At 39.0% G+C, this 12,306-nt stretch overlaps 1 protein-coding gene across 2 annotated transcripts in view; it reads right to left on the reverse strand.

Moving 5' to 3' along the window:
• Positions 1–770: 770 nt before the first annotated feature.
• KLRG1 (killer cell lectin like receptor G1) overlaps positions 771–12,306 on the reverse strand; it is a 25,197-nt gene continuing 13,661 nt past the window's right edge. The window contains exons 5-7 of one of the 2 annotated variants that reach the window (XR_013333929.1): positions 6,072–6,145; positions 2,474–2,574; positions 1,780–1,867 (exon numbers count right to left, since the gene is read on the reverse strand). Coding sequence is in view for 1 of the 2 variants with exons in the window: in XM_077759038.1 (XP_077615164.1) it covers positions 1,756–1,867; positions 2,474–2,574 (213 nt within the window). In the remaining variant the exon portion in view is untranslated. Of the gene's footprint in view, positions 1,868–2,473; positions 2,575–6,071; positions 6,146–12,306 lie in introns of both variants that reach the window. The other variant, XM_077759038.1, reaches the window with a different exon arrangement.

Raw genomic sequence — 12,306 nt, forward strand, 5'->3', positions numbered from 1 at the left:
AATAAGTTATCTTTAATGTAACATCCTAAAGGGAGAAAGAGCAGTGAAGAACTAGATCTAATTCTGATGAGAGATGGTGAGAAATCTTTGCAAGAAGACTGAACCCTTGTTGCCGAGGAGAGCTGCCCACATGCTGCCTGCCCAGGGGAGAATTCAGGAGTGCCCCATCCTCCTTCATTTGTCCTTGAACAAGTAAATGAGATTGTGTGCCCTGTAGGAGTCAAGCCATAGTGGTCCATGTGGAATGATTATCATTACATCCTTAACCAGGTGGGGATCACACATTCGTAATCAAGAGACACCCTCAGTCCCAGAGCCAAAGGTCTGAGATCATCAGGAGACAGGAGTTTGTTTCCACCACTTTCTTCCGTGAAGAGTATATCGAGATTAAACTGGCTCTTTAGGGGCGCCTGGGTGGCTCAGTCGGCTAAGCATCCGACTTCGGCTCAAGTCAAGATCTCACGGTTTGTGGGTTCAAGCCCCATGCCGGGCTCTGTGCTGACAGCTAGCTCAGATCCTGGAGCCTGCTTTGGATTCTGTGTCTCCCTCTCTCTCTGACCCTCCCTTGCTCACTCTGTCTCTCTCTCTCTCTCAGAAATAAATAAAACATTAAAAATTTTATTTTAAATAAAATAAGGCTCTTTGCCTTTTTAGAGTCAGCTACTGAATGCACACCTGGGGGGAGTTAGGAAGGATTAGAAAATACTGTGCTTCTTGCCCTTAATTCCTGATGAACGCATGGGCTAACACAAACTACTAGAATAAGAATGTTTTAATTTTAATTTTTTATTTACCCATTCATTTACTTAACATTCACTGATACAAGCATTATTTTAGGTGTGTGGGATACAATTGTGGATAAGATAATAACTCATGCCCCCCAAAAAGACTATGAAAGAGAAAGACAAGAGATTACAACCCAGTGTCATTGACAGTAGAGTGAGGGTCCCCTTCAGTTTCCCCCCTACATCTTTAAACAACACCTTCCCTCCTTATCTATGTCCAAATCGGATTCAAGAGAAAGTTTTCCTTATTTTTGAGGCATCCGTGCCTGAGATAATTTGGGAATCAAGCACAGAAACTGCTTCTGTAAATTTTCCTCTATCAGACTGACCATGATTGTGAAATTAACATGCAGATCACGCATTCACAATATGGAAAAGATATGGTCATACATTGGTTTATTCATCCACATTTATGCATACCCAGAACAGTTAAATGCAGCCAAGGCCAAGTCTCTATGTGGTAGAGAACTAAGAAGCAGAAAGCATCACCCTGTTTTTATCCACTTTCTACAACTTCTGTTCTCGCTACTGGCATTATTCCTTAGAATAAAGCAGTATCTGCAAAGGGTCACAGTTAGGAGAAAAACATATTATTGGGGATAAGTAACATGTCAACCTGTATTAACATACATCAAAACTCTGTAGTACATTAGCAACTGGATTTCATCAGACCAGTTCAGACCATAATTAACACAGAAAAAGTACATTTTTGACAGAGACAGTGGGAATGGGGGGTGAAAATATGAAGGTACATATTTTCCTAGGTCTGATCTTTCAATTGTTAAGATAATATCTAACTGTTCTTAAAGACAGTCCAGCAATAAACCATCAGTCCCAGGGAAATCGCATCAATCATATCTAATGCCATGTTCTAGGAGTTTCAGCATTCACTAAATATACACTCATGACTATCCCAGCACCTAGAGGCTGGGTCCCTCTTTTTAGGGAGCTATAGGACAGATTGGACCCATCAAAGTCTGACCTTCTTACAGACCCACTGTAAAGGAGCCTCACAGCTAGAGCCTAGGAAACCATTTTTGCTGAAGGTACCACACTTCTGTATCAAGCTGTTTGAAGTAACCCTGTAAGAAATCAGAGAAGCCAATCAGTTAAGGTAACATGAGAATCAAGGAGTAGCAAAGCATGAAGGGATGAAAACTGAGCAAGGGCTTTCTCCCTATTCAGTTCCCACTTTTCTCAACTCCCAAAACAGCAGGATAAAAATTGTTCATTAGCCTCCCGTTAAAATATCATCTTTGATATGTGCCTGGGTGACTCAGCAGGTTAAGCGTCCAGCTGCAGCTCAGGTCATGATCTCATGGTTCGTGGGTTCGAGCTCCGCATCAGGCTCTGTGCTGACAGCTCGGAGTCTGGAGCCTGTTTCAGATTCTGTGTCTCCCTCTCTCTCTGACCCTCCCCTGCTCATGTTCTCCCTTTCTCTCTCTCTCAGAAATAAACACTATTATAGGTAAATAAACAGTAAAAATATTTTAATAAAATTTTTGAAAAATAAATAAAATTTCTTTTTTTTTTTGCTCTTATCCACTGTTTATTTCCTTCCTTGTTCCGTTTCCTTTCCTTACCCCTTCCTCTCCTCTCCATCTATTATCCTTGATCTATTTCTCTAGTCACATAATTTTCTTCCCCTTTTCTCTCTTTTTTTTTTTCATTGTTTTGAATGCCCTCACCTTGAAAAGTTTAGGGCTGATCCATCTTCCCACCTCCAGCCAGAACTGTTCCTCAGACCAATCCAGTAAAAGTCTTCTTTGAGGAAGGGCTGAAGCAGGCTCTAACAGAGAGATTGAAGATGATGGGAAAAGGCAAGAAAACACAGGAAACCAAAGAGGAGAGTCAGTGTCATGATCAAACATTATTCCTTACACGCCCTCTCATGACCATTATTGTGGACTGAATGTTTATTGATCCTCAAAGGTCATATGTGGACGCTCTAACCTCCAACATGATGGTACCTGCAGGTGGGCCTATGGAAGGTAATTAGGTTCAGATGAGGCCATAAGGCCCTCACTGATGATGTAATTAGTGTCTTTGTAAGAAGAGATGCAAGTTTGGGGCGCCTGGGTGGCTCAGTCGGCTAAGCGTCTGACTTCAGCTCAGGTCATGATCTCACGGTTCGTGGGTTCAAGGCCCACATCAGGCTCTGTGCTGACATCTAGCTCAGAGCCTGGAGCCTGTTTCAGATTCTTTGTCTCCCTCTCTCTCTGACCTTCCTCTGCTCATGCTGTCTCTCTCTCTCTCTCTCTCTCAAAAATAAAACATTAAAAAGAAGAAGAAGAAGAAGAGATGCGAGTTCAATCTCTGTCCGCAATGAGAGGGCAGGTGTCTGGATGTCAGAAAGAAGGTTCTCACCAGAAACTAAACCTGTCAACACCTTGATCTTGGACTTCCCAACCTCCAGAACTGTGAGACATAAACGTCTGTGGGTTAAGCCACTCAGTGATGCTCTGGTTAGCAGTTCAAGCTGCTGAAAAGCACCACCTACTTCAAATAATTAATCTCTCTTTTAAATTCTAATTCTAGGGGCACCTGGGTGGCTGTTGGTTAAAGGTCTAGTTGTTGATTTCAGTTCAGGTTAACGGGATTGAGCCCCACATCAGGCTCTGCACTTAATGCAGAGTCCTTCTTGTTTCTGTGCCCCTCCTCCACTTGTGCTCAGTATCTCTTTCAAAATAAATAAATAAGCATTTAAACATTTTAATAAATCCTTAATTCTAGAGGTGCGGTGCAGAGTGGAGCCTCTCCTAGAATTAAACTTTATGTCTGTAATTGCATGCTTAGGACACGAAAGATAAGATAAATATTATATCCCTGCCTTCCATTACAACTTGATCAGGTGGAGTACCTAATAGAAGAAAAGCTAAATACCACTATGAAATCAGTCATCTTTCTCATTCTCATTTAATACATAAATGATGATTAAGCCTGCAGCAATATACTTGACTTTTTCCACACTACACTCCCATTTTCCAAGACATTATTAATTTTCCATAAGAGAATATAGAAACAGGTCTTAAGAAATTAAGCATCAGGTAAGTTACATTGGCTGCACCTGTATGTCCCCTGCTACCACTAGAACAGGGACAAAACATTCTTGGTTCTATAGAGTCTGACATTCGAATGAAGTTTATACTCTAAGGTAATAGGCCTCTATAAGTAGAATAAAATAAAGGATAAATCCCAGAAGACTAGGTCTGTTGTAGGATTTGGTATTAGTGTAATGAATATACTTTACAATAAATAAACAATATCTCAGCTTGGAAAATTGCTTTTGTCACAGAGATTTTCCTGGTGATGCTGAATTTTCAATGTGATGTTAATGTTGACAAGTATTGTGTTTCTTCATGAGCAAGAAGGATGAAAGTGTAAGTCTGACCAACAAAACTGTAAGACCAACATACTGACAGGAAAGTTACATATATAATAAGAAGCTCAATATTTGTATATGTTTCAGCATATGGATGAATATGTAAAGATATTCATATGTGTCTAAACAGATACCAAAGCATGTGGGTTACAAGTGATGGGCAAGTATGAATGCGTGCAGTAGCATTTGGGGACATCATTAACTGATGTCTCTGTGTGTCCAGCAAATACTGTATGTATAATTAGTGAGATAAGTGCCTAGCATTTTCTCTATACTCTACTTCTTTTTTTAATAAATTTATTTTTTTGAGGGGGGTCCAGAGAGAAAGGGGGAGACAGAGAATCCAAAGCAGGCTCCGAGCTGTCAGCAGATGCGGGCTAGAACCCACAAACCAGATGCGGGGCTCGAACCCACAAACTGTGAGACCATGACCTAAGCCAAATTCAGATACCCAACTCACTGAGCCACCCAGGTGCCCTTCTATACTCTACTTCTTATTCTTAATCCTTGAGGTCACTACAAAGCCCTTGTGAAAGAAAATTTAAAACTAGTAAGAAAGTATCCAAATTAGACCTCTCTTCCTTCTTAAAAAAATTTTTTTAATGTTTATTATTTTTGAGAGAGTGAGAGACAGTGTGCAAGTGGGGGAGGAGCAGAGAGAGAGGGAGACACAGAATCCGAAGCAGGCTCCAGGCTTTGAGTTGTCAGCACAGAGCCGGATGTGGGGCTTGAATCCATGAACCTGAGCCAAAGTCAGATGCTCAACCAATTGAGCTAGCCAGGTGCCCCAGACCTCTCTGCCTTCTATTTTGTTCCCAGGTATCTTGTGTTTTAGTGTTTTTTTTGGGTTAGTTGGTTGGTTTCGTTCTTCTCTGAGTTAGAGTTTGACCTGACAGACGTTATAGAAAAAAGCCATATAACTTGCTCCCAAGATCATGTATTTCCTGACTGATCATTTGTTTCAAGCCTCCTTCTTACGATGCTTTGAGATAACCCGCCATTTTATCTGGAAGTGACCATCAACCAATCATCATATTTTCAAGTTTAGTGGACACCTTTTGATCCCTCATTCTGTAAACGTCTCTCCTTTGGAGGAACAGAAACTCAAAAAAAAAAAAAAAAGAGCAGTGACATATGTTATTCCACAGTAATTTAGTGCTCAGACTTGGACTAGAACCCAAGGTCTTGCTCTAGTACCCAAGGCCTTGGCAAGTCCTCTACTGAGATAATCCATCTCTCTGCAACACATGTCTCTCTTTAAACTGTGCTTTCTCTGGGTGCCGAGGTGGCTCAGTTGCTTAAACAGCCGGCTCTTGATTTTGGCTCAGCTCATGTTCTCACGGTTCATGGATCAAGCCCTACATCGGGTTCCATGTTGACAGCACAGAACTTGCTTCAGATTCTTTTGCTCCAGCCCCTCCCTTGCTCGTTGCACTCTCTTTCTCCAAATAAATAAATAAACTTAACAACATAACATAACATAAACTGTGCTTGGCTGGCTCAGTTAGTAGAGCATGCAACTCTCGATCTCAGTGTTGTAAGTTTGAGCCCCATGTTGGGGGTAGCAATTTCTTTAAAAAAATAAAATAAACTGTGCTTTCTCTAGCCCTGAAAAAATCATGGGACTTCTAGGATGTGCCAAGAAACATTTACATTCAGCATACTAGAAAACTAGAGACTAGACGTTCTCGTTGATAAAACAGGTGAAGATAGCTTAAGCATATAACATTAGATTCCAGTATTATTTACTTTCTTGGGATCCCAATGTTGCACAGAACAGGCTGATGTATAAATAAGGATGTTTATTAAAGCTAATATATCATGTTTGCTTCTCATTATATGTAAAGTCAGATATCCTAAAACCTGGGTTAAATGAGGAAGACCTGCGATGGCAGAGTACTTACTCCTGGACTTCCTTTAGGCAATCTGAAAAACCTCCTCTAGATGTCGTTGAAAAATCAAAGAAAATTACTTCCTTCTGTAGGTTACAGGGAGAAAAAGCATCTTAAACTTTCTTAATTTTCCTCTAAATTATATATATATATTTCATTTAATCATAGCAATAGTTTCTAATAACAGCTTAATTAGTTGAATATTTTTTTAATGTTTATTTTATTTTTGACAGAGAGAGAGAGACAGAGCATGAGTGGGGGAGGGGCAGAGAAAGAGAAGACACAGAATCTGAAGCAGGCTCCAGGCTCTGAGCTGTGAGCACAGTCGTATTCAGGGCTGGAACTCATAGACCACAAGATTGTGACCTGAGCTGAAGTGGGACGCCCAACTGATTGAGCCACCCAGGCGCCCCTAGTTGAATATTTTTTAAAGAAAATATTCTTTTTGTTATCTAACAACTACTTAGACACCAGTTTCTAATAAGAAATTTTAACTCTGTGATTCTCACGATACTGCTAGATGTCCCATTTTGATGTCATTGTTTTTATTGGAAGATGGTTGCTGAAGAGTTAAGAATTCAAGGACTCTGCTCTTAACTGGGTCTGGACTAGCCCCCTTTACTTACTTGGAGACTATCATTGGCATGAATAAAGAGTTTCTCTTCTAAAAGCAAAGACAGGCATAAGGTTTCTTTGCATTCCCAGTAAAAACAGTAAAAGAGATTGTCTATGACAAATCACCAAAGACTGGGTGGCTTCAACAATGGGCACTTAATTCCCACAATTCTGGAGGCTGGGAAGTCCAAGATCAAGGTGTTTGGCATATCTGGTGTCTGGTGAGGGCTTGCTTCCTAATTTGCAGATGGGCATCTTCTAGTTGTATGCTCACATGGCAGAGAGCGGAGAGACAAGATCTCTCACATTCCTTCTATAAAGGGCACTAATCCCATCATGGGGGCCCTACCATCATCATCTTCTTGTCTCCCAAAGGCTACATCTTCAAATATCACCACGTTGAAGATTAGGATTTCAATATATGAGTTTTTGAGAGACACAAACATGCAGTCCATAACAGACAGAACAAGTCTTCTGTGCTCACTACAGAACAACTTCTATTTTCCCTTCATTGGATTTCAATCTTAGTTTCCACCGAAGAAACATGGTGGTAATAGCTTCTAGATGAAGCACTTGAAAAATCTATAAAACTTGTTTCTCAACACTTCCTCCCCCAAATAATCTATCTCCTGCAATAGCTTTGTTCTCTCAGGGCAGAGTATCCTGAAGACAAAATGTCTTATATTTGTATGGTACTTTACGGATTATGAAATACGTTTGCATTCATTCCTAACTCACTTGAAAAGTTCAACGTGCAGTGCGGCATTTAGGAAAACAAAACAAAAACAGTACCTTACCGCTAGCTTTGTCCCTGCTCTCTGAAGATGAAAAATTTGCTTAATCTGGCTGAGTTGGAGTTTCCTTAAGAGGATTTAGCTTAGATATCCTCGAGGATTTTTTTCCAGTTATTAAATAAAACCCTGAAAGGTACACAAGTATTATCCTCTTCTTCTTTATGGAAGAGTAAAAACGTTCACATGGGTGAATGGTCTTACCAAAAGCTCCTTAATAAATAAGATCCAAGTTTTCTCTCCTAGTGCTAAACTTTTGCATTATATGAGGGTCTCCCCTTGTAGTAATAAATAAGATCACATTGTGCCCCTGATTCATGCTCTCTGGTGGTTTCCTTTTTCACATAGAATAAAATCTAATACCTTTACTATGTATTGCAAGGTTTTACATGATCTAGATCCTGCCAGGCATTTATTCAATCACTAGCTTCCAGTCACTTGAGCCTTTTTTCTGTTGTTTTAACATGCCAAGGTCTTTTTTACCGTAAGGTCTTTTCATAGCTTTTCCCTCTGCCTGGAATGCCCTTTCCTTAGATTTTTACATGGTTGTCATTCAGGCCTAGGTTTCAGCTTACATGCTACCTCCTTAGGGAGGCCTTCCTTAGTTGGCCAATCTAAAGTAGTATCTACATTCACTATTATACTGTTTCATTTTCTTCAAAGCATATATTATCATATTTATTTATTCACTTGTTTGCTATCTGTCTTTCCTCTGACTAAAAGGTAAGTACCATAATAGCAAGAATTCTTGATTACTGCTGTATCTCTACCGCCTAGGGAGATATATGAAATTATGTTGAATAATGTTTATAGAATTGGGGGCCCCTGAGTGGCTCAGTTGGTTAAGCATCCAACTTTGGCTCAGGTCATGATCTCATGGTTCATGGCTTCAAGCCCTGTGTCGGGCTCTGTGCTGACAGCTCAGAGCCTGGAGCCGCTTCGGATTCTGTGTCTCCCCCTTTCTCTCTGTCCCTCCCCCACTCATACTCTGTCTCTTTCTTTCTCAAAAATAAAATTAAAAACATTTTTAAAAATTTTTAAATAGTAATAATGTTTACAGAATTAAAGAATAGTCAAATCTTATGCTCAAAGAATTAAAAGTTTTGAACACAAATTCTCTGTATTTTTTACTTTACTCCCATGGAGGAAGGACTGACTTATATATTTTGGGGAGAGGGAGGCAAACTAAAGAGTAAAGGAAAAGTAAGAGAGATGAAATGATGTCCTAATTTCCAGAACAGCTTGAAACCTTTCATGCAGTTCTTAACCAACTTGCTTTAAAGGATTATTCAAATTGGAAAAAAATGAGTTTTTCCTCATTTCTCTACTGGAATGACAAGAAAAACAGTCTACTTCTTTCTTCCCCTCATTTTAAGGGGTTAGAGGCACAGCTAATAAAGCACAGAAATGAATAAAGACTTGCTCAAAAACCTCAGCTAGAGTCTGAAGAGCTGGGATTAAATAGAGCCACTTAGAAAATGCCAATACTGCACTAAATTATTCCTCCTCAGACCCACACAATTCTGAGCGACCTGATCAGGCCAGCTTACCACTTCTCACGGGTGAGGCTGGCTAGAGGGAACATTTTTATCTTATCAGTTTTACTTGAAAACCTTCCCACTTGGAATAAACCTTAAAACCAGATGCAATTACCTATGTTCTACATACTCATGGATAGTGTGTGTGTGTGTGTGTGTGTGTGTGTGTGTAAGCAGCTAAAAGTATAAACAAGGGTATTAACTCAGAATCCTTATCCTCCAGAGAGGGTGTGAATTAGAGTACTCATGTATATTATTCACTTTAAAGTTTGTAATCTTTGGTCATATTTTAGAGGGAAAAAATGCAAAACCTAAAAGTAAGATGAAGACAGAACTCAAACAGATAAAACAGGCACATTTTTTTCTTTTTTCTTTTTTTTAGGTCAATATTTATGCCTTACACACACACATACACACACACACACACACACACCCTTTGGCAGGTAATATTTTTAAGCTGTAATTTAAATATTACTAAGGTATAGAACATATTCATCAAAATTCCAAATTAACATGGTTTATAGGATATATCTAAGTTATTTCAACCCATATGGAAATAAACTAATAACAGATCAAAGTTACATGGTCATATCTTTGATTGGCTCATTTAATCTTAGGAACTATATCCTTAAAAAGGACCTAAAGAAAAAGAATTCCTATAAATATATTTATCACTGCATAAAAATTAGAACTAAGCAAAATATTGTCTAAGAATATTAAAAAGAGATAAGCAATAATAGAATAATATAGGACTTTAAAAAATAAATACCTCCCAAAGTAATTTAATGTTTGAAAAAAAACGGGAATGAAATTATGTTGTAATAGGGGCGCCTGGGTGGCTTAGTCGGTTAAGCGTTCGACTTTCGCTTAGGTCATGATCTCGCGGTTCGTGGGTTCGAGCCCCGCGTCGGGCTCTGTGCTGACTGCCAGCTCAGAGCCTGGAGCCTGTTTCAGTCTGTGACTCCCTCTCTCTCTGACCCTCTCCTGCTCACGCTGTCTCTCTCTCTCCTAGAAATAAATAAAAAATAAAACATTAAAAAAAAAAGAAATCATGTTGTAATAATAGCAGAACATTAACACAGGGTGTCCAAAAAACCTAGAAATGCAGGATAAATGTATTTATACACACACACACACACACACACACACATCTGTTTTAAATAAATGTACATTACTAAATAATATCATTTGTATGTTTTTCTTCAATCTCTGGACACCTTTTCAGGTGAAGTATTTAAAGCAATGGATGACGTTATTAATTTGAAAAAAGAAGCACAATACAGTGCACCCATAAAGTCCAAGAACAATTGGACCTACCGCTTTAAATTTATAGGAGCTCACCTGAAAACATGTCTAGAGGTTGGATAAAAACATATGGAGCATATTACTTGAAACATAACTAACATCCTGTTTAAAAATAGGCTTATCCTCTGTTTCCATACTGTTCAGATACCTCTTAGTGTGCAAACGTCAATTACACTCATATAAAAACACGCAGATCCATTAAGAGATTTCACAGAAAAATACGACAGGCTAAAAATTGCTAGAGTCTAATATCGATACGAATGTTCCTTATAATTTTGTATATGTGTACAATACTAAAAGTAAATTAAGACCTGCCATGTAAACTGGAGCACTCTCTTCAAAAGATATATTGAAACTGCCCATTGATAGATGAATGAATGAACAAAATGTGGTATATCCATGAATTCAATATCCATTGAATACCATAATACAATTTGGCCAGAAAAGGAATGAAATTCGGCCACATGCCACAACATGACTGGCCCTTGAAAGCATGCTGCATGAAATAGGCCAGTTACTAAAGGACAAAATGGGCAAATTCAGAGACACAGAAAATAGAACAGTGGTTCCCAGCAGTGTGTGTGGGGGGTGGGTGGGAGGGCGGACAGGGAGTTATTGTTTAATGGGTTCCGAGTTTTAGTTTGGGATGATGAGAAAGTTCTGGAGATGAACAGTGGTGAGGCTGCACAGCAATGTGAATGTACTTCATGCCACTTAATTGTATACTTGAAAATGATTAAAACGGTTAAATTTGTGTTAAGCATATTTTACCACAGTTTTGTAAAATGTTAAAAAAAAAAGAAGATAGTGAGAGATATCTTAACTATCTACCACACCCACACCTTTGGTGTGAAGATCATAACTGCTGCTTGATCTGTATATGAAGGAAGGGTGACAAAAAACAGACATTATGAGACTATCAGCATCTCCAGAGTAAAACAGTTCTCCCACCATTACCATTAACCCTGTGTTTCCAGCCATTTCTTTGAATCTTCAAACATAGCTCATATTTCCTCATAAGGAAAATATTCAGTTCAACAAGTCATAACTACTTTGTGATACGTATTTATTGAAATTTCACATCTTGGGAGGCAGAAGAGAGAAACAAAAGTCATTGTGATGCTGGGCTTTATTTTGAGTGACAAAGAGAATTAAAGAAATAGAAAAGAAGAAAAACAAAAATTAAGTGATTCCTACTAGGTTAAAGGAACTTCCACACAGATGTTCTCATTTAATATTGTAACTGTTCTGGAAAGTTTTTCCTCTTTGTACCTGAGGAAATTGAGAGTCAAAGAGGTTAAGAAAACTTCACACAGCTGGCAAGCAAGGTAGTAAAAACAAACTCATGACTGTCTGAAAAAACCTATAAAAACTATAAAAAGTTTCAGTTACCTGATTCTACTTTAAAAGAGGAGGGAGAGCGACCATGATACTACAGTGTTTGTATTGCAGTATCCAAAGACGGAAATCTTGAGAATATTTAGATGCAAACCCTAAATATAAGAAAAGCCAGTCTCAAAAGTTCAGGAGGAAGACAGAGACAATTTCAAAGTCACAAACCCTGATTGAGCAGATGGTTAAAGCTGAATGAGAGGTTGTTAAAACAATAGAGTCTGATGACATAATCTCAAATGATGATAATGAGGAAGAAAGATGTTACAGGGTGAAGGGCATCAGGATAGATTTAAAGAAACCCAAGTATTTACACTGATGACTGTCTAGTCAAAATATGTTTCAAAATAACACACCAACAACCATAGGGAACAAATGCTAACTAACATCCTAAAAAACTGAGCCTAATAAAAAAAAATCAAGAATTTGAATATATCTAATGATCTAAAGATCAAAGAGCAAGAAAAAGAACAAAGAGGGGCGCCTGGGTGGCTTAGTGGGTTAAGCGTCCGACTTTCGCTTAGGTCATGATCTCGCGGTTCGTGGGGTCGAGCCCCGCGTCGGGCTCTGTGCTGCCTGCCAGCTCAGAGCCTGGAGCCTGTCTCA

Source organism: Crocuta crocuta, unplaced genomic scaffold (assembly GCF_008692635.1).
Source record: "Crocuta crocuta isolate KB4526 unplaced genomic scaffold, BGI_CrCroc_1.0 scaffold72, whole genome shotgun sequence".
In the NCBI taxonomy this organism is placed as follows: domain Eukaryota; kingdom Metazoa; phylum Chordata; class Mammalia; order Carnivora; family Hyaenidae; genus Crocuta; species Crocuta crocuta.